This window comes from Crocodylus siamensis, chromosome 14 (assembly GCF_052110815.1).
Source record: "Crocodylus siamensis isolate JL-2025a chromosome 14, ASM5211081v1, whole genome shotgun sequence".
In the NCBI taxonomy this organism is placed as follows: Eukaryota; Metazoa; Chordata; order Crocodylia; family Crocodylidae; genus Crocodylus; species Crocodylus siamensis.
The window spans coordinates 685957-709480 of NC_143408.1; the positions used below are offsets into that span (position 1 = coordinate 685957).

The following is a 23524-nucleotide window of genomic DNA, read 5'->3' on the forward strand; positions in this document are numbered from 1 at the left end:
ATATTGTTCTTTTCTCTCTGGCAGATGCTGTCTCCCCACAGAGCACGTCCCCCTCCTCCAGCACTCCCACCTCTCCCGCGGGACACATCAGACCAAGCTCTCTGCACGGGCTAGCACCGAAGCTCAGCGGTCAGCGCTACAAGGTGGGGCGCCGGAAGTCCACCAGCAGCATCCCCCCATCCCCTCTTGCATGTACCCCCGCCTCGGTCCCGCAGCCACCTTCTCCCCAGAGGTCTCCATCACCATTGCCCAGTTACACCAGAAATGTTCACTCCTTCCAAGGCAAGACGCTGTCTCCCCCCACCATTGTTAGGCAAGTGTCTCGGCCCAGGAGTGCTGAAGGCCCCAGGTCCCCTCTGCTAAAGCGAGTCCAGTCAGCAGAGAAAATAGTCAGCTACATGGCAGAAAAGAAAACGGTCAGCAGTCGGAAGCTCACACTGGAAATGCCTCCTAGTGATGGGGCAGGGGAGGAGCTGGGAGGGGGTGAGAGTCCTGTCCAGGCTCTGCTTGGGGAGCATGGTGCAGGGGCCTACTCGGGGAACCCCCGGCTGAGGGACTGGCCAGGGGAGAGGCATGACCGAGACCAGGAGCTTGTCATTATGAGGAGGCTGAACCTGTCGGAGCGCCGGGACTCATTTAAGAAGCAAGAGGCTGTCCAAGAAGTGAGTTTTGATGAGCCTGAGCTGCTGCCAGTCAGCGAGGATAGCGTGAAAGCAGAGCCCAAGCAGAACAGCGAGTGCGTGCTGTGGAGACGTGTTCCTCACACAGCTTCCTGGGTGGAGACCAGGCAGTGTTCAGTGTCGGGGGGCTCTTCAGAGCCTCCCAAACCAGAGCAGAAGCCCACACAGGTGCCCCAGATAGCAGTTCAAGGGTCAGAGAGCGATGAACAGGAGACTAATGCTGCTGAGTGGGAGTGCCAAGCGTCTTATCCCATCCAGCTGATGGCCAGGGTTTACACTGAGCAAACAGATGGGACTACAGCAGTGGAATACAAGAGTGTCTCCTCCCAGCGGAGAGACAGCAGGGAGCAGAGAGAGCTCAGTGCGTGGCAAGAGCCCTCACCAGCTGCTGAGCCCTTGCACAGGGCCTGTAGTGATGAGGAAGCGGTGGGCTCCCCTCGGCCAACCCAAGCCTCTTCTGGGCTGCTGTTGTGGGAGACCACTGGGATCCAGGAACATGAGTGCACAGATGCTGGGATGCCCAAAGCAGGCCAACAAGAATTGCACGATCGCACTCACAAAAAAGCCAAGGATGAGTAATTGCCAGGGCTTAAGGAAAAACCTGGCTACACATGAACATGTACCAAGGTGAGAGGGTTTCAGCTCTGCGCGGACTCCGCGGGGGATGAGATTTCACAGAAGCACATCCATGTCAGAGACTGGCACACCGCCCAGTTGTGCTGCACTCTTCCTTCTGTACCCCGTGTGTTGGACTTTTACCTCTGTGAGACCATGTGCAGCCGAAACAGTTTTAATGTCATCCCCAGTGGGGTGTGAGTATGACCCAATGACTGTACTTATAAAAGGCTTTTTGTACTAACTAGAAAGATGTCCATATTTTTGTAGAGCAATGGCAGGTTTTTGGTTTTTTTGTGGTAACGGCATTTTTGTGACAGGTTTGAGGGCTTTTGTAAATAGGACTGGATCCAAATCTTCGGAACTAATTTATTACTTTTATAAGCTAAGAGGAGGAATAGTGAGATCTGTCCAGGGGGGCTCCCCTGACCTGTGCTAGAGAGAGAATCACAGTTGTTTTCCAAGTGTTTCATAGTCCCATCCCTGACGGGCACTGTTTGTTTTCTGACACTTCTGAGAACCACTTTTTGCCCTTGCTATTAATTTGACTTCAGGTGGTAAGGCCCAAAGGGAATGGTGTGGGGCTGAGCTGTTAAGCATGGGTCAGGGTTTGTTGTGCTGGGGCTCTGATCATGCAGGCAGGTATTTTCTTTCCCCCTTCCTAGAAAAGCTGGTCTCCACTGAAGGAAAAAGTGCTTTATGCTGGTGACAGGAGTGTAGGCAGTGCTGTCCTGGCACAGACTAGACGTCCATCTAATTCAGTGCCCTGTTCTCTCCAGTGGCCAATTCCAGATGCCTCGGAGTTGAGCATAATTTTCCCTTTGTTCAGTGTGGTTGGTTGGGAAGAAAGCGAAGGAAGTTTGAACTGTAATGGTTTGTAAATCCACTCGGACAAAATTGGTTCCCAGCAGTAATAGGGTTGCCTGGTGCTGAGGTCACTGTTATCTACTTTGCCCCTCCCTGCAACTTTTTTAGCCCTATTTGGGGCCTCCTGATGCTGCTGCTCTAGCTCAGGCAGGGGGTTTGCAGACGGAGGTGAGGCACTCCCTCCCCTTCGGTGTTAGCTAGTCTTCCCTTAAGCAAGAGACTCAGACCGCAATGCTCATCAGACCTGTCTCGCGGTTCTGGAGTCCCAAGCAGAAGAGCTGGCATTTGTCTCTTTCAGCCAAGGTTTATGTCCTGCTCTGGGCAAAAGGAGATGCCTTAGGGATCAGGCTCCAGAAAGGCCTGGGTTGGATGGGATGGGCCTCATGCCCATGTTCATCAGTCACTCCAGGATTGATTATGCTGGAATCCACAGATGCTTCCTCAGCAGCAGAGCGGGCAGCGGGCTCTGGAAGTACACAGCTGCGGGTACTCTGAACAACAGCCCCATGGAAAAAGGCCACTGTTAGAACTAGAGTCTGAGTGTGATCAGAAATGATGCTTCCTCCTTTGCCGTGAGACTGCAGCACATGAGGACTGTTTTGCCCATCTCCAGGATGTGCTTTACAGAAAGAGGCTCCAGATCCTGCCCACAGGCTGGACCTGCTTAATGACCCACTAGGTTCAAGTACCTCTAGCTGGCTTTCACCTGGGTTTAACTACTCCTGTTTCCCAGGTGGTTCCTGGTCCCATTGCAGCACGCCCCTGTACCGCAGCAGAGCAGAGAAACCTGTCAACCTGACTGGGCGAGAGCATGTCCCAAAGCATTTTACTGCGACAGGAAACCAAGAAGGAAAGAAGCCTTTAGCATCACCTTCCCTGGCAGCAGTTGCACACTTAGCCCCTTTGCATTTCAGAAAGCCTCTGTAACCTCTTCCCCCATTCCTCATCCAGACCTTGCCCCAGTAAAGCAAACCATAACGGTTTCCCCTGCAGTTTCCTCACTTGCCGCATGTGTGTTCTTGCCCTGCTCCATATAGCTGGGCTCTGGGCAGCGGCCCCCAGGAGAATAGGGCAGTGCCTGCTGCCGGGGTAGTTTTTCTCTATAGTTAAGTTTGCCAGATTATCATTAGCTTAGCATTTGACTTTTTCCTTTCCATTTAGAGGGTTCCCCCCCTCATTTTTTTTTTAAAGACAAGAAAGCAAAACAATTCTCAGTGCTTAGACTGCCGAAGGCTGCCCTGGGTGCACTTTCAGAGGTCCAGGTGACGATCCTATACTTTGGTATTAATGATGGGGTTTTGTAAAGGGGGCTTATGAACATCCTTCTTTAAAAATCATAGACAATGAGGGTGGGAAGGGACCTCAGGAGGTCACATCTAGTGCAACCCCCTGCTCCAAGCAGGACCAGCCCCAACTACATCATCCCAGTCTAGCAGGGTCTTTGTATAACACTAGTAAGGATGGCAGCAGTGACTGCACTGCCTGTTCCTGTCCTCTGAAATCTTTCTTCAGGCCTTGGGTGAACAATGGGCTTGCAAATAAGATAAGATAGGTAGGTAAGCTGGAGGTTTGCAAGATCTGTCAGATCTCAAAGCTCAGTCAAGGGTGGGTTTCTCTGAGCCTGGTGAAAAGTGGTGTTACTGCTCACTTGCAAACAATTTGATTAAAGAAAATTCTGGCAACTTTCTTTTAAATGGGATTAGTTTTTTATGTATAGAAAGGGTTTCATTAGAGGTTTTAATGCTTTTTTTCCCTTTTAAAGAGAGAAATTAAATAGTTATGAGTCCAGATAAATGAATCAGATAGGCTATCTTCTCTGAAATGTTGTCGGAGGCTGAGCTAACGAAAGCACAACTGGAATTTCTTCATCCATTTCCCTCCTTCTCTGGGTTGCATTTCAGTATTTTGATAGAAGCATTAACTGTTTCTGTTGTCAGCTTGCCGTTCCTCTGCCGTGTTCTACATAAAACTGGTTTCCAGAAACCACTTTCAGGGCATGCAGACATCTCACAGCCGCTCCTGGCTGAACAGGCTGAGTGTTTCAGCTAACGTCCTGACAAACTCCGCTCCGTGTTTCTTAAGACCACTTTAAATGGAATTTCTAAATTTGCTTTTCCTTTTGCGCTAACTGATTTTGTATGAAGTAAGAGTCCTGCTGGCATTTCCCAGCCTTTCTAATGTTTTATATGATGTAAATGTTTACATTTGATAATGCATGTGTACTTTTTTTAATTGCAGTGTTTGGAGAAACTGACAGTGAGAGTATTGGACTTTTATGTCAAAATGCACTTATTTATATTCCCCGCCTTGTACAGTTTGTATTACAATGATATGTAGCCATGTGCACAATTGTCAAAGTGGTATTTTTTTTTTGTATAATACTAAAGTCTGTGCTGTTCTGTAGCACAGGTCTCACCGTGAAGTGATGCATTTTCCTGCCCCACGCTCAGAAGTATCTTGTGACCTTGCTTTTTTGTTTTGAATGTTTTCTTTTTCTTTGTGCAGTTCACGTAAGGCCATTTAAATTAACTGCTGCTCCCGTGTTGATCCTTATAGTTGTAAATCCTTATAGCTGATGCTTATAGGCCCACACAACAAGCAAACACTTAAGCTGGTGACCAAAAGCATGCATTGATTCTGTCTCATCGGCCTATCGAGGCGCAGAAATGTTTTCTGCTCCTGGGGCTTAGTGAATAAAATAATTCTGTCCCAGATAATGATACAGAATAAAATGTCTTTGCTTCCAAAAGACTGTCGCCAAACTTGCTCTCTGTTGTAACCCTATTTCTTCAGGATTGGTTGTCTCCTTTTCCCAAGTCCCTCTTAAGATTGGTCGCCTGCTTGCTTCCTTGGCCTGCTCAAGAAGTTTAGCACGAAGAAATTAGCATCTCCTTACTGGATCTCAATAAACCAGTGATGACAGAACTGTTTTGTAAAAGTAGAACTTCTAATTGCGGAGATTGGATTTTTATGGAAAGTGTCTTAAAAAAAACAGGACCTGGTCTTCCTGTATTGTACTGAAGATGGGTCTCATGAATCTATTTAGAAAAAAATCATGTGGCATTAAACTTGTTCCTTGACTTGGAATGAAAATTCATTGCCCTCTGTTAAGTGAGTAACTTACCTCCACAACTGGAGCAGACACTTTCAAGAATCATTTTTTTATTTGATTTTTTGGGGTATTTTTCCTGCATTCCCTTAACCAATCTTACCCCCCTAAGGCAGCTGTAAAGGCAATGACATGCAAGGTGACTGGTGTCTGGTTCCTCCTGCTCTTGTGATTTCATGCCTAGAAAATGACTGACTGCCCAGTGGGAAACCAAGCCTGCCTTGTGCCAGTACTTTTTAAAACAAAGTAGCAGAAAACACAGTGGTTCTCACTCCCAGTCCAACAGGCACAGCTCAGTCTGGTCTCTCGTAGAAGCAGGCGAACGAAGGAGGCTACCGGGTGTGAGGAGGATCCCAAGATGCTTGTGACCTACAGCAGCCGCCCCGGTCATTTGAACTGGTTGTGGTCCACCAGCAGATGCCGGCATTGGCTTCACTTCCCAGAGGTGAATGAAGCTCCTTTCACCCAGGGACGTTTCTTGGGTGAACCAGCTCGAAGGGGATTCCTCGCCTCTTGGCTTCTTGGATACAATCCTGACGCGCGTCCTGAGGCGGTGCTACGCCCTGGGCCAGCTGGCTCGCAGCCAGAGCTGCCCCCGCACCACTAAACCGGCGGCGTCAAGCAAACGGAGGAGTTGGCGCACCCTAAATACTCCCCTCCTGTTCCTCTTCGGTTGTTTGTTGTCATTCCCCCGAGAGAAGGCCTGCCGCCCTCCATCCCCCTCCCCAGGGCTGACCTTGCCCTCTGCCCTCCCTCACGAACGAGGCTGGCAGCGCTGCCAGGAGAGGCCTGCGGGGCCCGGCCGCCAACGTTGGGCCTCGAGGCCTGAGGGGTCTTGGGCCAGGCGCTGGCTCGAGTTCAACTGGTCGGAAACAAGGCAAAGATGATTTTTCACTCCAATATAAATATAGGGGAATGAATGACGTCATGGTGGCCGGGGGAGCGCTCGGGTGGTTCCGTGCCGACTCGGGAGGTCTCGATGCCCCGCCCAGTCGGCCCCGGCGCTCGGCGGAGCTCGCGGCCTCGCCTCGCTTCCGAGACGTTCGGGCGCTTTCGCCAGCGCTCGGGCGCTTCCGGACAGCGACTCGGGCGCTTCCGGCGTGGCCAGGCTGGAGCCCGAGGGTTGAGCCTGGTGCTGGCGGCGGCGGCGGCGGCGGCGGCGGCGGCGGGCCGATGGGGCTGGCGGAGCGGTGGGTCCCGGGCCCGCGGGGAGCACTGCACCCCGGACCCGTGCACGAGTGGGGTGTGGAGAGGGGGAGGGAGTATTGCATCCCGTGCACCGGGGTGGGGGGAGCATTGCACGCTGTGTAGCGGGGCTGTGGGGGGCGGCGGAACGGGCGTTGCACCCTGTGCATGGAGGGGAGTATTGCACCCCATGCGCGGGGGGAGGGGAGGAGAGGTTGCACCCTGGGGGTTGAGGGGGGCATTGCACCCTGTGCATGGGTCGGGGGGAGAGAAGGGTATTGCACCCCTTGCATGGGGGGGAGGAAGAAGAGGGGAGGGGAGCGTTGCACCCCATGCATGGGGGGGAGGGGAGGGGAGGTTGCACCCTGTGCACTGGGGGGGTTGAGGAGGGGTATTGCACCCTGTGCCCTGGGGTGGGTGGGGGAAGCATTGCATCCATGCGGGGAGGGGCATTGCACCCTGTCCGCTGGGGCGGGGGGGAAGCATTGCATCCATGGGGGGTGGGGGTCATTGCACACTGTGCACTGGGGAGTGGGGGCAGCAAGAGAGCATTGCTTTGGTGCAAAAGTAGCCCCGTGGGCTGAGCCATTGAGGCCTAATGAGTGCAGAGAAGCATCTGGGCTGAGCCAAGCCAGGCGGCCTGTGCGTGGCCCTGGTGCGGTCTGGCTCCCTGCAGGCTGGCCGCAGCCCCTCGGGCCTGATAGCGGGGCAGCCTCTTTGCAGGCTGACATGCGCCCTCGTGGCAGGGGCAGAGCACAGGCGGTGGGTTCCTGCAGGACGAGAGCTTCTCCTTGGCCTGTGGTCGGCATCGGCTCTGCCAGCACGTGTGGTCTGCAGGCCTGCCTGTCTCTGGAGCCAGGGCAGCTCCTAGCGCATGGGGCCACCCTGCCCCTGCTCACGTTAGCAGGAGGGCTGTTGCACGCATGCATGTTCCCGGGAGGTTGGAGGCCAGAACCCTGCGCTGCTGCTGGGGTGGTTGTGGGCGTATGCGGTGCCACCGGATGGACGTCTGAGCCGATGCACGGGGTGTAGAGCAGCTCCTCTTGTCCCCAAGCCCCAGCCTGCGAGCGCGGGCTCCCACGTGCGAGGGCCTGGCTGCAGAGCTGCTGCGGTGCTTTGCCCCCGGGGTTCCCGTCGTGCAGGCTTTGGTGGCCAAGGGTGGCACTGAGGCTGTCGTGGAGATGGCTGGGTGCGGGGAGCTGCCACGCCTGGTTCTTCCCGGCTGGCCAGGAGCTGCCTCTGCTCCCCAGCAGCGCATGCAGCTCACTTTGTCCCTCCGTGTTTAGAGTAGTGCTCAGAGCCGCGAGGAGCTTGCTCTGTGACTGGCTGCAGGAGCTCAGGGTGGAGGCAGCTGAGTTGATACAGGCTGGACGGCTCTTTCCTGCTGGCCCCGGCCCCGCGTGAGCTGAAGTTGGGCCTCTCCGTCCCCAAGAGCTCCTTGGCCCGCACGGCAGTTGCCAGCTTCCCCGTTGTCTCTCCTGCAGGGCTGGTTTGCTTGTGCTGTCCTCTGCTATTTGGGCTCTGACATGGGGCACATGCACCCGGCCCCTCCTGCCTGAGCTGGAGGCTGTGCCAGCACCTCCTGTTCTCCCTGCGTGCGCTTCGGCCTCTCCGGCACTTGACTGCGTCCCAAACCCTTGTTGATAACCCCAGAGGACATCCTGCTCCTGCTCTCGCACCAGCGGTGGATCTCTCCGTCCACGGCTGGTTCTTTCTTGTTGGCCAAAAGCTCTGGATGGGGAGAGAAGCTGCAGACGGGGGAGAATCCAGGACTGCACCGAGCAGCTGAATTGGAGCCAGTGCTGTTAAAAGACTGATGCATGTTAATGAGGAGAGAGGTTATTTGTGATATTGGGGCACCTTTACTGCTTTGCGGATTTGGAGCTGCTGCTTGGCATCAATGCAGTTGGGCAGCGGAAGATGAACCCCAAGCGGGGGAAAGAAGTGGACGTGTTGCACGGTGATATTGTAGTTCCCGCTGCCAGCGTCACGGTTGTGTCAGCAGTGATGCGGCCCCAATTGCTCTGACCCCAGATTTGGTTCTTGGGACAAAGCAATGACAGTAAATGTTACTGGGATTATTTGATCTCAGCAGTTTTCCTACCAGGAGTAGGGGGGTTGGACGTGTGAGGACCCTTCCAGCCCTTAATTTCTATGACTATGGAAATAGAACGTTTTAATACTTCCCCCTTCCCTCCCCACCCCAAATCTCTGCACGTTTCGGGTATGTGGGGAGCAGGTTGCGTACCTGCAGGCAAAGACCTGCTCCAGAAGAGCGGTTAAGGCTACTTCTTTCTTGGCCTTGGAGTCAAGCCGATGAGGGCAGTGCCCAAAGTGCAGTTAGCTGCTTTACACCTGAGATGAGCCTTGGAGGAAACCAGGCCTGCGAGGAAGATGCTCTGAATGTGGGAGCGAGTTGCTCCAGCTGCCTGGGGACATTTGTCACATGCGACACCTCTGCAGGAACCGGTAAATGGGGCAGATTCCAGCCCTGCCGGGTCCCTGTGCATGCCTGCATTGCATGCCGCCTGGCTCCTCCCCTGGCCCTGTCCGTCTGGGAGTGCTTGCCTTCAGCCTGTCTTGGATCTTGCTCAGACATGTTCTTCCCTGTAATTGTGTCCTTTGCACGTTGCTGCTTGGCTCTTTGCACCAGGGTCTTGCTGCCTCCTGAGCTCAGCAGGGCTGGGCCTGGCTGGTGCTGGGATGGGAGACGTCCAAAGGAAGCCCTTGCAAGAGATGGCGCCCAGAGCTCCCTTCTACGCCAGCCCTGCTCGGTGTCGGAGTTTGTTGGGCGTGAAGCCGCAGGGTCTGCGTAGGTCCCTGCGGTGTTAGGTGCTTTATGGATGTGATGAGAAGATGTATCCTCTCCCAAAGAGGCTGCAGTCCAAGGCCAGGTCTTCATTGCACCTGGGCAGGGCTGGCATGTGCTGGGCTGCTGTCTGCACACACAGCCTCCGTGAGGATGCCGATGCGGCAGCCGTGGCCAGATGTCCATGTCCCGGGCTTGGCCTCTGTGCGCAGAGTGTGACGCTACAGGCAAGACCGTCCTTTTAACTGGCCCATGGTACTTCCTGCAGCAGCATGTGTGAGAGCCGGAGCACGCTGGCCATTTGTACCTCGGGCCTTTTCCCAGGGGCCCCGAATGACACTGCCGCAGGGAGCGGTGCCGGCCGGAGTTGAGCTTGCTGCTGCAGCCCCTCCAAGGGCTGGGAATCTGCGGCCCGAGTCGGGCACTCGCCGGCACGGTCCGTGGGGGCAGCTGGTCGCGTCCCTTGGGGCCAGCGCGGATAGAGTGAAATCCTCCGTTGTAGTCCTGTTGTCCCTGCGCCTGCGGGTCTGACCGGGGCGCATGGGCTCCCAGCGCTCGGTGCAGCGATTGTCGGGTGCTGGTTTCTGTGGCACGCCGCCTTCCCGTGACATGGCGCCCGCCAGCCGGGAGGATGCGCTCTGTCCGGCCCTGCGTCCTCCAGGCATTTAGCGCCTTGCTGCGCCTTTGGCTTTTTCGTCGTGGTGTCCTGGATCACATTGGTGGCGAGCGACACGTTGTGCATTGAACTGATTTCTTCTCGATTTGGGCAGGCACACGATGAACTCACGAGCAGCACGGCAGCGCCTTGAAAGAGCTCGTGAGTGGTAGAAACCGTCTGTGAGCGAAGGGAACCGCACTTTGAGCTTTCTTTCGTGGTGTTATTAATGGAGGGCAATGAACTGAGGGCTGGTGTCTGGGCACCATCACCAGCCAGCGCAGCCAGATGCCTGGTTCACTTGTCAGCAGCGTCACGCAGGTTTGGTGCCAATCTCTTCCCCTTTACCCCCAAAATTGAGACTCTGAGCCCCCAAACTCGCCAGGGCCTCTGCACGGGCAGACCTCGTCCTCGCCTGCCTCATTGTCCCTCCTCCAGCTCCCCCGTTCCTAGCGCCCAGTGGGCTGGTCCATGCACAGGAAATATTTCCTCTGCTTTACTGATTTCAGAAGAAATTAAGCCAAAAGCTCTTTGGTGCCCCGAACTGAAAGCTGCTTGCATTCAGAAACGGGGGAGGTCTGGCATTTGCTCCATTCGGAAGACACCGGAATAGCACAGCGGTGAGTGCAGGACGTGGTATCGGGACGTTTATAAACCCAGATTTGGACTCCAGAAAACGTTTCCCCCTGACTGTCTAATTAGAAACCAGCACGCTCCTGCTTATTTAGACCTCGCAGAAGGCGTTTGCTATTTAAAGCCTGCAGCGGGCTGAGCCCTGGGGTTGTCATAGCTTCAGGTTGGATTTAAAACGGGTTCTTTTAAAAAAAAAAAAAAAAAAAGTGTGTTTGGACGTGGGGAGCTGGTGGGCGGCTGTGAATTGCGTGTGCTCCGTCCGCGGGGGGCGGAGCTGAGCGCCGAGCTCCCACCCGCTGCGGGGGAGCCCTTGCCTTCTGGGGTGCCTGGGGTCTGCTGCGGGGTGGTGGCAGGGCTGCAGGCCCCGGGGGTTGCGCCCTTAGGCCTGTCCCTTGCGGCAAAGCTCTGGTTCAAAGCAGCCCCCTCCGGCCGCTGGAGCGGCCTCCAGGGTCGGACGCGTCTTCCGGGCAGATCTGCTGGGCCCGCTGCTGCCGTGGGACAGCAGCTGCTTTCTGGCAACGGCTTTGTCACGCTGGCGCTCTCCTCCCGCCCCTGCGTGGAGGGTGGGTTGTGAGCCCGGATGGGGCTGGCTGGGAGTGCCCAGGGCTGCGTGGTTGGGACAGACATCTGTCCCCAAGCTGTGGGGCGAGGCGCCGTGAGTTGGTCCTGGCGGGGCCCTGCCTTGCTCCCCCAGTGCGTGCACGCTCCCTCCTGCCGGGGCTTTGCTGGAGCGGGCTGTGCAGGGGAGCAGCGGGAGCCGCCTCAGCCCCCCAGGCCCCGCATCCTCGGGATGCCCCCCGGCCCTGCAGACTCGTGCTGGGGCGAGGGGCAGCCCTCCAGCGCTGACCCACATCTGCCCAGGCTGTGGGCAGTGAAGTCGTGTGTCCGAGGTGGGGCCTGGCTCGGAGCTGCAGATCTGCCTGGTGACGAGTTTGGCTCCGTGGCTGCCCTCCCGGCACAGCCAGAGCTGGCTGCGCGCGGGCTGCGTGCCCGGTAGCTGCCTCCAGCCAGCCGGTCCCCTCCGCCCAGGGCCCTTGCAGCCCCAGCGTGGCCGGCGAGCCCTGGCCCTCCCACGTGGGGCTCCCGTGGCTTCCTGAGCAAGCTCACGTGCATCCAGCCGCAGTCTGCGACTTGAGCAGGTTCCCTGGAGCCCTGTGCTAGGAAGGGGGTAGCGTAAAGATGCTCAGGTGCAGTCGGTTTAACCAGGGACGTAAAAGGGGTTTCCGTCTCCTGTCCTGGTTCCACCATCCCTTGGATCGGGGGTGCGTGTGGCTGCGTAAAGATGGGGACGCACCGAGCAGGAGACGGGGCGGTGAACGAGTCGAACCAGCTCTGCTCCGTCTGGCAGCGGCAGAGAGTCAGAGCTGATTGTGATCAGGGCGGAGAGGCAGGGCCCGGGCAGCTGCGCAGCTCTGAGAGGGTAAACTCCACAGTCCCGTCGCCTGGCAGTGCCGGGCTCGTGGTGCGGGCTCTGGCCCATGCGTCTGCCGGCCGGGGTGGGCCACGCTGCCCCGAGCACGGACCCCCATGACCTAACAGCCTTGTCTGCCCCCCTCCAGGCTCTGGGCAGAGGGAAGCAGTGACCAGCACCATGCGTGGCCTGCCCTGCGTGGTGCTCTTGCCCTGCAGATTTTGAAGCCCCCGCGCCGTGCTGTGGCCACTGGAGGCCTGCCCACCAGCGCTGGATTATGCGCGTTGCCTTCTCCCTCTGCTCCATCGTCTGGCTGAACCGTGGCTTCAAGCTGAGGAAAGGGGCTGCACTTCTGCGCCGGGGCTGGGCGTCTCTCGTCTGGCTGACGGGGCCGTGCTGCGTGTGAGCCCCCTGCCCGGCCCCGCGCCAGGCTCTCCCCGCCGCAGCCACGATGGGCAGCGCCGACGGGTTCCAGTACCGCGCCCTCTACCCCTACCGCAAGGAGCGCGAGGAGGACATTGACCTGCTCCCCGGAGACGTCCTGGTCGTGAGCCGAGGGGCCCTGCAGGCCCTGGGCTTCAAGGACGGGGACGAGCAGGTGCCCAAGCAGATCGGGTGGATCTTGGGGGTGAACGAGCGCACCAAGCAGAAGGGCGACTTCCCCGGCACCTATGTGGAGTACGTGGGGCCGGTCAAGATCTCGCTGCCCTCCCACAGGCCCCGAGTGCAGAGGCCTCTGCCGGCTACGCCAGGGGCCGGCACGTCCCGCCTGCCGGAGCCGCTGGAGCAAGGTGAGCTGGGCTGCCGGGGGGGCCGGAGCAGCAGGCGGGACGCCGGGGCTCCTGTCCTGCCGGCGCGCGCTCTCTGCAGCTCCCGACCTGCTGACGTGTCGCTGCGCAGGCCGTATCTGTGGGCTGGGGAGCCAAGGGGCAAAGGCAGCGGGGGCGGTTTCCCCGGCTCAGGTGCGGCGGGCTGGGGCTGGGCTGTATCGCTGGCAGCTGACCTCGAGCGAGGAACGTGGGGCTGGCCCTGGCGCCCCGGCCCTGCGTCTGGGATGCCGCGGGAGGGGCAGCGCGGACGGCAGAGCCACGTGCCCACAGCTCCTCTCCGGGCGGCTGGCGTGGGCAGGGGGGCGCAGCCTGGCTCTGCCTCTCCTGGCCTGGCCTGCCGCAGCGTGCCAGCCCCTCCGCCCGCCGGTCCGCAGGCCGGGGGCTCGGCTGGGGGCTGCCCGGGGGAAGCCAGGCCGCGGCAGCTGCTGGAGCAGCACATTCCAGGCCCGGTCACGTGGGGAAGCCGCGCTGTTTGCTTCCTCCCGGGCCCTGCCAGCGGGGTCAGGCTGGGAGCTGCCGGTTCCCGCTCCCCCGGGCCCGGCGGCTGACGTCCCAGCCCAGCACTTCCCTCCCTGCGGCCCTGGGCTCGGCAGAGCAGCCCCAAGGCAGCTCGCAGTTCTGCTCTGCTTTCTGCAGGGATGAGTTCAGCTTTGGAGGGAGCTTGCCTTGGTTAAGGGGGCCACAGACCCCCATGGGACCAGGCTCAGGGCCTGCCTCAGATGCTGCCAGGCATGGGCTCTGTTCCCGCATGCGTCTCTCTGATCCTCAGCCAGCTGCCGGCAGAACTTTGCTGATGGGGCTGTTTCTGTGTGAGCCCGGGGCTAATCCCCCAGGGCTAGCCCCCCCAGCGCCCCCCAGCCGAGCCAGCGTTAACTCTTCCAGCACCAGCCTGTTGCTTTGCAGCGATGCTCACGGGCTGGGCAGGGTGGATGTGCCCAGAACGTGCCCCACAGCATGCAGCAGCGCCCTCCGTGCAGGTGCAGACGCAGCCTGGGCTGCGCTCAGTCAGTGACCAGCGCCTCAGCGAGCGGCAGGGCCAGCGTTAACCCTCCTCCCATTGCCCCCCCAGTCTCTCTCCTCCCAGACCTGACGGAGCAGTTCTCCCCGCCGGACATTGCGCCCCCACTGCTGGCCCGGCTTGTGGAAGCCATTGAGAAGAAAGGTGAGGGGGCTGGTCCTCAGGGAGCAAAGGGTTAACAGTGTGGCTGCCCCAGGCTGGTCACGCTTAACCCCTTTGCTGCTGCGCCCCGCACCCAGGAGCGGCAGGCAGCGTGGGGGCGGCTGCTGTCATCCCCACGGGCTGGTGGTCCTGTTCTGGCTTGGTCAGCTGGCATGGCCAGCGCTAGCGCCCGGGCTGCTGCAGCCATCGTCCGGCCGGGGCAGCGCACGGGGCCTCGTTCCCAGGCTGCCAGCCCCCGTGGGGGCACCGAGGGGGGCGGCTGGGTCCCTCCCGTGTGCATGCCGCCATCTCATGCTTGCTCCCCAGGTTTGGACAGTGAGATGCTGTACCGGCCGTCTGGTTCGGAGCCGCGACAAGCGCTGAAAACGGGTAAGAGCCAGAGCACGGCCGGGAGGCGCTCGGGGCTGTTCAGATGGGTGAGGTTGGGGTGGCAGCACCGGCAGCAGCAGGGTCCCGCCTGGCCGAGCCCTGCCCACCGTCTCCCTGGGGACCTGCCCACCTGCCCTGTCCCACTGGGGCACCAGAGGGGACCCACAAGGGTCATCCTCGAGGGGGAGGAGGGGGCTGCTTTTGTGCCAAAGGAGGATGGCGCTGGGGGGAGTGAAACATGGCTTCTGTGCTGGGACCGGTCTCCTCCCAGCTCCCTGCCCCTCCAGTGCCCACACTCCTGCTGAGCTGCTTGTCATGGTGGAGCTGGGCTGGGCGTCCCATGTGGGCGGGGGCAGAGGGAGCTGGCAGGGCAGGAGTCCCAGAAGGCATCACCATTCACCGCTGCGAGCTGCACCCATGTGGGGGCCAGTGCTGCTGGGGGAGAGCTCGGGGCAGCCGCTCTGAGGCCTGCGTGCGCAGGGCCCTGCCAGGGTTGCCACGCTTGAGCCTGCCTAAGGCATCCATGCTCCCTGCAGATGGGGTGCTGGGCGACCTGGAGCTGCTGGACGTGCGCAGCCTGGGCGAGGCGCTGCGGAGCTACCTGCAGGACTTGCCCGCCCCTGTGGTGCCGGCATGCGTGCATGGTGACATCCTCCATGTGCTGCAAGGTGAGGGCTGTCCCAGCTGGGGGCAGGGGCCTGGCAGGCACGGGAGCATGGAAGCATTGAGCTGGGCACAGCCCACATGTCCAGCCCTGGAGATGCCTCTAGCAGCCCTGGCCCTGCCCTCCAGCATGCCTTGCCCTTCCACAGAGATCCCCCAGCTCGAGGCCTGCCAGAAGCAGCTGCTGCTGGTGCTGGAGCCTCCCGCAGTCCCGCTGCAGAACATGCTCACCCTGCAGTTCCTGCTCCGGCACCTGGCGAAGGTGTCCCAGCAGGCCGACAGCAACGGCCTCCATCCCCGGGTCCTGGGTGAGCTTTTTGGCCCGCTGCTGCTCCGGCTGCCTGGTGCCAGGTATGTGGCGGGCTGCCAGCTCCTGGGCCCGTGGGAGGGCGCCTGCATGCGGAGAAGGCGCCAACCCTGCTTCTCTCCCTGCAGCTCAGAGCTGAGCCCCGACTTCTCTGCCGTGTTCCTGGAGAGGCTTCTGCAAGCGACGGAGTTGGAGCCGGAGCAGCTGCCCCCAGGTACCAGAGTCGTGCCATTTGCGCTTCCTTGTGGCACTCGAGCTGCAGGGGCGGCCCCAGGCTGGGGGAAGGCCACGGTGTAAGCGGGCACAGATGCCTGGCCCGTCTCACGTGGCATCCTGCTGGTGTGGCTCAGGCATGCCTGCCCCTGGAGTGGGAGTGGTACCATGGGTGGATGCCCCTGGGGGCAAGACTGCTCCCCGGATGGGCGGGTGCAGGATTACAGAGCCTGATCGTGGCCCCCGTCACAGCCCTGCCTCCGAAGCCACCGAAGCCAAAGCCTGGTGTGGCCGGCCTGGCCAACGGCAGCAGTGCAACCCTGCAAGAGGCCGAGTGGTACTGGGGTGACATCTCCAGGTAACGGGTGCCAGGGCTGTGCCACGCTCTGAACCAGCAGTTGGGAGGGGCTGGCCTCCCTCAGCCCTGTCCTGGGTCCCTCAGCGCACGTGCACATGCACACGTGTGTGCCCTGTGATGCAGCGTGGGAGAGCCGGGGCGCAGCCCTGGGCAGGCATCACCAGCTCCATCTGTGCAGGGAGGAGGTGAACGAGAAGCTGCGGGACATGCCAGATGGCACCTTCCTGGTCCGCGACGCCTCCAGCAAGATCCAGGGCGAGTACACACTCACGCTTAGGTATGTGCAGCTGGTTGGGGGGGGATGCTGTGGGGGCCACCAGCTGCTCCAGGCCCCTCTGTCCTCTGCTGCCCTGCACAGGGAGGGCTGGTGGGGGGGCCTGGGGCTGGGACCCCCGGGGCGGTGAGTCATGCCTACTGCCTGTGCTCACCAGGAAAGGTGGCAACAACAAACTGATCAAGATCTTCCACCGGGAGGGGAGGTACGGCTTCTCTGAGCCGCTCACCTTCGGCTCGGTGGTGGAGCTGATCACTCATTACCGGCACGAGTCGCTGGCGCAGTACAACGCCAAGCTGGACACCAGACTGCTCTACCCCATCTCCAAGTACCAGCAGGTGTGGCTGGGGCCAGGGTCGGGGCGCCGCGTGTTTCCAGGGCCGGCTCGGGGCCTGAGCCGTACTGCACTGCGGTGGCTGGGGTCACAGTGGCCTGACCGAGCTCCTCCTGGCCTGGGAGCACGAGCAGCAGGCAACGAGAGGGATGGGGTGTCTTCAGCCTCCCTGGCCTGGTCAGGATGTGGGATGCGGCTGAGGGCCGGTGGCCGTGCCAGGCTCTGACATCTCTCTGGGCCCGTTTGGCGGCAGGACCAGGTGGTGAAGGAGGACAGCGTGGAGGCAGTTGGGGAGCAGCTGAAGGTCTATCACCAGCAGTACCAGGATAAGAGCCGCGAGTATGACCTGCTGTATGAAGAGTACACGCGCACCTCGCAGGTACCACAGCGCTGCCCAGCTCCCGAGGCCCCGTCTCGCCCAGTGTGGCTCGCAGTGAGGCACCCTCCCAGCCCTGGCAGAGGTCTGGTGCTGTGATGGGGCTTAGAGCTGAGAGGACATAGCTGAGGCCTGGAGGGGCTACGGAGGCACTACACCATTTGCCTGGGTGGGGTGTTACGGGGGCAACATGGCTGCTGGGGCAAGCCGTGCTGCCCTTGCTGCCCCCAGGAGCTGCAGATGAAGCGGACGGCGATCGAGGCCTTCAACGAAACCATCAAGATCTTTGAGGAGCAGTGCCAGACACAGGAGAAATGCAGCAAGGAGTACATTGAGCGCTTTCGGCGCGAGGGCAATGAGAAGGAGGTGCAGCGGTGAGTGCCCTCCCCGGAGCATGTGGACACGGCTGTCAGCTCCAGCACACAGGCACAGGGACCCCCTGGCCTGCCCACCCCTCACCTTGCCCCCTGCTCACAGCATCCTGATGAACTCGGAGAAGCTGAAGTCACGCATTACAGAGATCCACGACAGCAAGATGAAGCTGGAGCAGGACCTGAAGAAGCAGGCGGTGGAGAACCGCGAGATAGACAAGCGCATGAACAGCCTCAAGCCCGATCTCCTGCAGCTGCGCAAGCTTCGTGACCAGTACCTGGTGTAGGTGTCCCAGCTGTTGCCCTGCTCCTGTGCGGGGCAGGCTCCCACTGGGCTGGGGACCCCATACCAGGCCCTGCTGCCCTCTGCTGGGCAACATAGGCAGGATGCAGGCCACAGAGCCACAGCCACCCTGCCGGCACATGGCTCAGGCACCCTTCTCCTTCCCAGGTGGCTGACGCAGAAGGGGGCCCGGCAGAAGAAGATCAATGAGTGGCTGGGCATCAAGAATGAGACTGAGGAGTGAGTCTCCCTTGCTTCCGCCGCATGCTGGGGTGGGCAGGCGTGTGTGGCATCGCCTGGGTGTCACGGGAGCTGTGCAGGGCTCCCAGTCACCAGTCCTGGCGCAGGCCAGGCTTGGGGTTGCAGCGCAGTTGTGCCCTGGCATTCCCAGCTCTGCCCTACGGGGTGGGCAAGTCCTCTCTGTGCCTGAGGTCCTGTGGCTGTGGCCTGGGGCAGGGGCTGAGGGTGAAGAGCTGAGCCCCAGTGGGGGCAGCAGCTGCAGAGCCCACAGCAGCACGTGCTGGGGTGAGGCCCTGATGGGTCTTGCCGGCTCGGCCTGCAGCCTGTACTCCATGATGGATGACGAGGAGGAGCTGCCGCACCACGAGGAGCGGACATGGTACGTGGGCAAGATCAACCGGGTGCAGGCGGAGGAGATGCTGTGCGGCAAGCGTGACGGCACCTTCCTCATCCGCGAGAGCAGCCAGAAGGGCTGCTACGCCTGCTCTGTGGTGTGAGTACTGCACATGCGTATGCAAACGCTCCCTCCCCACACACCCCCTTGCAGGGCTGCGGCCCTGTGGCGGTGGGGGATGCATGGGGTGGGGCTGGCAGTGTCTCGGCCCCAGCTGGGCAGCCCTTCTTGCCTCTGCGCCCAGCGGCCTCTCGCTGGAGAGGGCAGCCCAGGTGGGTGCTAGCACCACCCTCCCTGGGCTGCTGGAGGCAGCTGGGAGTAACAGGGTGCCAGGTGAGCATCTGGTATCCAGGGCAGGGGTGGGCACATCCATACCGGGCCATGGCAGCCGCGGTGATGGCGCTGGTTTCCCAACAGGGTGGACGGGGACACCAAGCACTGCGTGATCTACAAGACAGCGACTGGCTTCGGCTTCGCGGAGCCCTACAACCTCTACGCCTCCCTCAAGGACCTGGTCCTGCACTACAAGCACACGTCGCTGGTGCAGCACAATGACTCCCTGAACGTCACCCTGGCCCACCCTGTCCTTGCCCCCCCGCCAGCCAGATGAGTTGCCTACTAAGACCTTCCCGGCCCTGGACTTTCACGCCCTGGACAGATGCCCTGTCGTGCTCCGCGACCCCTTTCCAGCGCCCCTTCCGGTCAGCGGCTGCCCCCCACTGCACGTGGGCAGATGGGCTGTCGGCTTGGGGAGCCCCATCACCTGTCGGAGCGCGCCGCGGCCTGTGGACAGAATCGTTCTGCGATGAGCTGCTTGCCCTGGGTAGCACGAACAAACATCTGGGCTGTGGCAAGGCAAGCCTGGCTGCGGCCAGGTCCTGCGGGAAGAGGGCAGCAGGAGGCAGCTGGAGCTGGACATGGTGGGCACGGGCTCGGCTGGCGCCTCTGGGCCTGGCACACGGCAGCGGACCTGCTGGACCTCACACTACGTATACGAAGCACTTGACAGTACTGCTGGGGGTGGCTCTGGGGCCCAGGCCCTGTGCTCTTGCCCTGGTGAGACCTGGCAGGGGAAGGGGCGCTGGGCTGGGATGCCCCCCTGGAGCCCAGTGCAGTAGATGGGGGGGTTGGAGCTCTGCAACCCCCGGCTCCTGGCTGCAGGGTGGGTCTAGGAGGTGCTCGTTGCTCTGACCTGCGTCCTGGGGCCGCCTCGGGTTGTGTTCCCTGCGTGAGGAGCCGGGTGCTTGCGCTTCGCTGCTGCTGTAGCGCATCGGGGGATGGGCTGTGCTGGAGGGGAGGGGAAGGAGCCTTGCAGCTGGAGCGTGGGATCGCCTGCGTCCCTTGGCTCGGGTGGGTTCGATGGCAAGCCAGGGCTGCATGTGGTGTCACTGTTGTGGGCTTGAGCATACTGTCCTGGCTGCCTGCTGCTGCTGCTGCATGCCTGCCTGGGCTCGCTTGGTTGCATGGCCGATATCACTGCTGGGGCCCTAGCAGTGCCAGGGGCAGATGGTTTTCATGTGTGCATTTGCACACGCTCTTTTCCTCACCCCTGTGCAACCGTGGCCCAAGTTGGGCCTCCTCCAGGTGGTGCGGTGACAGGCTGTGCCCCTGTGCTCATGCAGCCCTTGCACTGTGTCCCTGGGCACTTGTGGTTGTGCCCAGGGCTGCGTCTGCACCCTGCTCTCTAGTTCAGAGCTGTGGCTGTGCTGGCCTGCTGCACCCAGGCCCTCCCCCTGTACCCTGGCTGTGCCTGCTTTCCCCCTGGGCCGCCTTCCGCCTCACGGCTGTGGGCTGCTCTCAGGCAGCCGGGGGCTGCAGCAGTGCATCCCTCCCTGGTAGCGGGGCCAGCCCAGGGCGCGGGCGCTGCTCTTCGGAATCGGCTACTTGTGATCTGCCCTTTGCTCAGCCGGGCCAGGGCCAGGGCCAGGGCCGCAGCTCCAGCCAGGGGCTTGGCCGACTTGTGGGGCAGTGGCTGGTCCCCGCTTGCCCTCCTGCTGCAGAGTGGGGCAGAAAAGGCTGGTGGAGCTGGAGCCCGGGGCGGCGGCACGGGGGGCTCTGCTCCCGCTGCCGGGGCCGCTGTCGGGGCTGGAGCGGCGAATAAACAGCGCTGCCAGCTCGAGGCTCGGCTCCTGCGTCCCGCGGGTCGCGTCGGGTGGGGGCCGGGGCCGGGGCCGGGGCTCTGGAAAGGGGAAGCGGCCGGGGCCGGGGCCGGGCTCCAGCAGCCTCCGCCCCCGGGGCGGGCCGGCCCGGCCCCGCGCACCTTAAGGCCCGGGGCGGGCCGGCCCGGGCGCCCCAGCCCCGCCATGGCCCGCTCCGCGCTGCTGCCCGCGCTGCTGCCGCTGCTGGCGGCCCTGGGGCCCGCGGTGCGGGGCGCGCCGCCCGCCTGCGCCGTCCCGCCGGGGCTCTGGTGCAGCTCCCGCCGCGGGGCGGCCGCCTGCCAGGTGCGACGGGCGGGCGCGGGGCGGCGCGGGGCGCTGGGGCCGGCTCCTGCCCGGCGGGCGGGCGGCGGGGGCGGGGGGGAGGCCGAGCGGGCTGTGCCCCGGGTCCGGGGCCGAGCGGGCTGTGCCCGGCCCGGCCGCCCCGCGCCGCCGGCGGTATCTTCACTTCTGCTTTCTCCGCGCGCCCGGGCGGGGACGGGGGCAGGGGCAGGGCGCGGGGTCCCCGCAGCCTCAGCCCGGCCTTGCGGGCCCCCAGCCCTGCGGGACGGCGGCGCCCCGAGGCCCGGAGCCCCCCGCCCGGGAAGTCCCCCGGGAAGTCCCGGCCACCGGCCCCGCCGCAGCTGCAGGAAAGCCCCGCCGCCGGTTTCACTTCCCCTGGGGGGGCAGGGCGGGGCGGGGCGGCTCCGCGCCCCGCGCCCCCCGCCCCCCGCTCACGGCCGCGCCGCGCCGCGCAGGTGGAGCAGCCGTGCCTCGGCCCGCGCCGCCCCGGCCCCGCGCCCGCGCCGCCCGTGCAGCTGAGCCTGTACTACGAGAGCCTGTGCCCCGGCTGCCGCCAGTTCCTGGCCGCGCAGCTCTTCCCCACCTGGGTGATGCTCTACGACGTCCTCAACATCACGCTGGTGCCCTACGGCAACGCGCAGGTAGGCGCGGGCGCGGCGGGGCGCGGGGTGCGGGGCGCAGGCGGGCGCGGGGCGCAGGTAGGCGCGGGGCGCGGGGTGCGGGGTGCAGGGCGCAGGTAGGCGCGGGCGCGGCGGGGTGCGGGGCGCAGGCGGGCGCGGGCGCGGCGGGGCGCGGGGCGCAGGCGGGCGCGGGGCGCGGCGCTGAGCGGCTGCCCTTGCAGGAGCGGAACGTGAGCGGGCGCTGGCAGTTCGAGTGCCAGCACGGCGCGGAGGAGTGCCTGGGCAACATGATGGAGGTGAGCCCGGCGCTGGTCGGGGGGGGGGGGGGGGGCCGGCCCGGCCCGGCCCGGGCCCTGGCCCTGGCCCTGGCCGTGCTGACCCCGGCCTGCTCCCCAGGCCTGCCTCATGGACGTGCTGCAGGACTTCGACGTCTACTTCCTCACCATCTTCTGCATGGAGTCGGGCTCGTCCGTGACCGGCAACCTCGGCGCTGTAGGTCGGGGCCGGGGGGTGAGCGCGGTGCCTGGCGCCGTTCCCCGCCCCGTCCTGCCTGGCAGTGCCCCAGCGAGGGCGGAGTCCGGGGCTACTGCGGGCCAAGCCCACGGCATGGGGATGCCTCCCTGAGCACTGCCGGCCCGTGGGGCCTTGCGCTGCCTGCGCCCGCCCCGGGCTGAGCGTGGCCCAGGCGCCGCCTGCCCTCGTGCTGGGCGCTGGGGAAGGGCACGGCGGGCCGGGGGCCCGCTCCCTGCCCTGACCCCCGCCCCGGCCGCGCTCAGTGCCTGCAGGTCTACGCGCCCACCGTCAACCTGTCCGACATCATGGCCTGCGTGAAGGGAGACCAGGGCATCAAGCTGATGCACGACAACGCCCAGCGGACAGATGCCCTCCAGCCGCCCCACAGCTACGTGCCCTGGATCGTGGTCAACGGGGTAGGACGGCTGCCCTGACCCCGGTGTGGGGGCTGGGCTAGCGCTGGGGGAGGCTTGTGTTCAGTTTGTGGGCAGGGAGCTGGGGCTCTCGGCCCATGCTGTCGCCCTGACGGCCCCTTGTCTCTCCGACGCAGAAGCACACGGATGCCCTGCAGGCCCAGGCCCAGAGCGCGCTCTTCAACCTGGTCTGTGAGCTGTACACGGTGAGTGCCCGTACCTGCTGTCCTGCGGCTTGGCGGGGGGGAACAGGCAGGGCAAAGGCTGTCCCTCGCTCCTGGCTGCACACTGGGCACCTCCAGGACCAGCGTGAGGTGGGGCAGGGCAGGGCAGGGCAGGGCCTTTGGTGCCCGTGGGCGGGAGGCGCCCGGTGCAAACCGCAGGCTGCAGCCCCTGTCCTGGGCTGCCTGACCCCCCTTCTCCTTGCAGGGACCGAAGCCGGACGCCTGCCAAAGCTCTGGGCCTGGTCCAGCTGCGCTGAAGCTGGTGTCGCACTGCCTGAAGTGATGCCCGCACCAGGCGCTCCCTGCCCACCCACCGGCGCTGCGCACCGCGGGCATGGCCCCAGGCTGCAGCCCGCGGGCTCCGGCTGGCACCAGGCCGGGTGTGGGCCGAGGCCCCTGCCCAGCGCAGGGGCGGGAGTGAGACGGGTGCAGGGGGACACGCTGCCGCGCGTGCTGCAGAGCAACCGCTCGCTCAGGAGGAAGCTGGCCTCCCGCTGCTCCGCCTCTGCCATGTCCCCCTCCGCTTGCAGCGCAAGCCCCAAGAGGGGCTGGGGGAGGGGCAGAGCGGCATGCAGGGGACGTGCCTCCGGGCCGCTACCTCTGCGCCCTGCGCCCCTGCCTGCTGAGCCGCGCTTCCCGCCTGCCACGCGTGCCCCCCCGCCCCTGCTACTCATGCAAAGCTGCTGCAGCCCCCCCGCAAACCGGTCGCGCGGCTCCGCGCGCCGATCGGCTCCTGTTGCAAGCCGAGGGCGGAGGTGGGCGCCGTGTACCCGGCACACCCCAGAACCGGTCCGGCTGCGGCCGTCCCTCAATAAAGCTGAGCCCTGCGCTGCTCCCTGCCTCCGTGTCCTGCTCCCAGCTAGGCGCTGCCCCCACTTCTGCCCCGCGGGGCAGAGGGAGGACAGGGGTGTGAGCAGGGAGACTGGGTGGGGGCACCAGAGGCCAGCTTCCCCCCCACCCTGCAAACACAGCATAGGGGGGGTCATAATGCCCCAACCCCCCGTCACGGGGCCATGCCCCTCCCCACCATGAAAGGACTCATGTCCTGAACCTACAACAGAGCCACCACCCCCCAACCACAAAAACGGGAGCATGCCCCGCCTCTGCCCCCAACGAGCAACACCCTGCCCCCCACCTTGACCATCTTGCGGGGGCAGGCT

The 23524-nt window shown here is 62.8% G+C and overlaps 3 protein-coding genes and 1 long non-coding RNA gene across 13 annotated transcripts in view; 3 read left to right on the forward strand and 1 right to left on the reverse strand.

Annotated features, from left to right (window-relative positions):
- The window catches only part of MAST3 (microtubule associated serine/threonine kinase 3), a 34390-nt gene extending 29479 nt beyond the window's left edge, over positions 1 to 4911 (forward strand). For all 6 annotated transcript variants that reach the window (XM_090026940.1, XM_090026936.1, XM_090026941.1 and 3 more), the window contains one exon: positions 25 to 4911. In XM_090026940.1, coding sequence (XP_089883066.1) covers positions 25 to 1259 — 1235 coding nt within the window. In that variant the 3' untranslated portion in view covers positions 1260 to 4911. The remainder of the gene's footprint in view (positions 1 to 24) is intronic.
- On the reverse strand, positions 4202 to 6419 carry LOC149853042 (uncharacterized). Its single transcript, XR_016439117.1, has 2 exons — positions 5287 to 6419; positions 4202 to 5200 (listed from the first exon to the last, which is right to left on the reverse strand). It is a non-coding gene; the product is annotated as an uncharacterized LOC149853042 (long non-coding RNA).
- PIK3R2 (phosphoinositide-3-kinase regulatory subunit 2) lies at positions 6418 to 18766 on the forward strand. Of its 2 annotated transcripts, none has more exons than XM_090026958.1 (16): positions 6418 to 6461; positions 12113 to 12755; positions 13864 to 13956; positions 14281 to 14343; positions 14880 to 15011; positions 15156 to 15357; positions 15442 to 15527; positions 15779 to 15884; positions 16063 to 16161; positions 16316 to 16496; positions 16746 to 16871; positions 17100 to 17242; positions 17346 to 17522; positions 17691 to 17762; positions 18085 to 18255; positions 18574 to 18766. In XM_090026958.1, exons 2-16 carry the CDS (start codon positions 12416 to 12418, stop codon positions 18764 to 18766), a joined length of 2184 nt encoding a protein of 727 aa, XP_089883084.1. In that variant the 5' UTR covers positions 6418 to 6461; positions 12113 to 12415. The 2 variants fall into 2 exon arrangements, with proteins under 2 accessions (XP_089883084.1, XP_089883085.1); XM_090026959.1 differs by lacking the exon at positions 6418 to 6461 and adding an exon at positions 10439 to 10540.
- Positions 18763 to 23197, forward strand: IFI30 (IFI30 lysosomal thiol reductase). 4 transcript variants are annotated; one of them, XM_090026983.1, is made up of 7 exons: positions 18763 to 19212; positions 21050 to 21235; positions 21436 to 21510; positions 21611 to 21724; positions 21991 to 22143; positions 22278 to 22346; positions 22570 to 23197. In XM_090026983.1, the coding sequence occupies exons 1-7, from the start codon at positions 18763 to 18765 to the stop codon at positions 22645 to 22647; spliced, it is 1125 nt and encodes a 374-aa protein (XP_089883109.1). In that variant the 3' UTR covers positions 22648 to 23197. The 4 variants fall into 4 exon arrangements, with proteins under 4 accessions (XP_089883109.1, XP_089883110.1, XP_089883111.1 ...); XM_090026984.1 differs by having other exon boundaries at positions 21611 to 21706; XM_090026985.1 differs by lacking the exon at positions 18763 to 19212 and adding an exon at positions 20420 to 20597.
- The last annotated feature ends 327 nt before the right edge of the window (positions 23198 to 23524 follow it).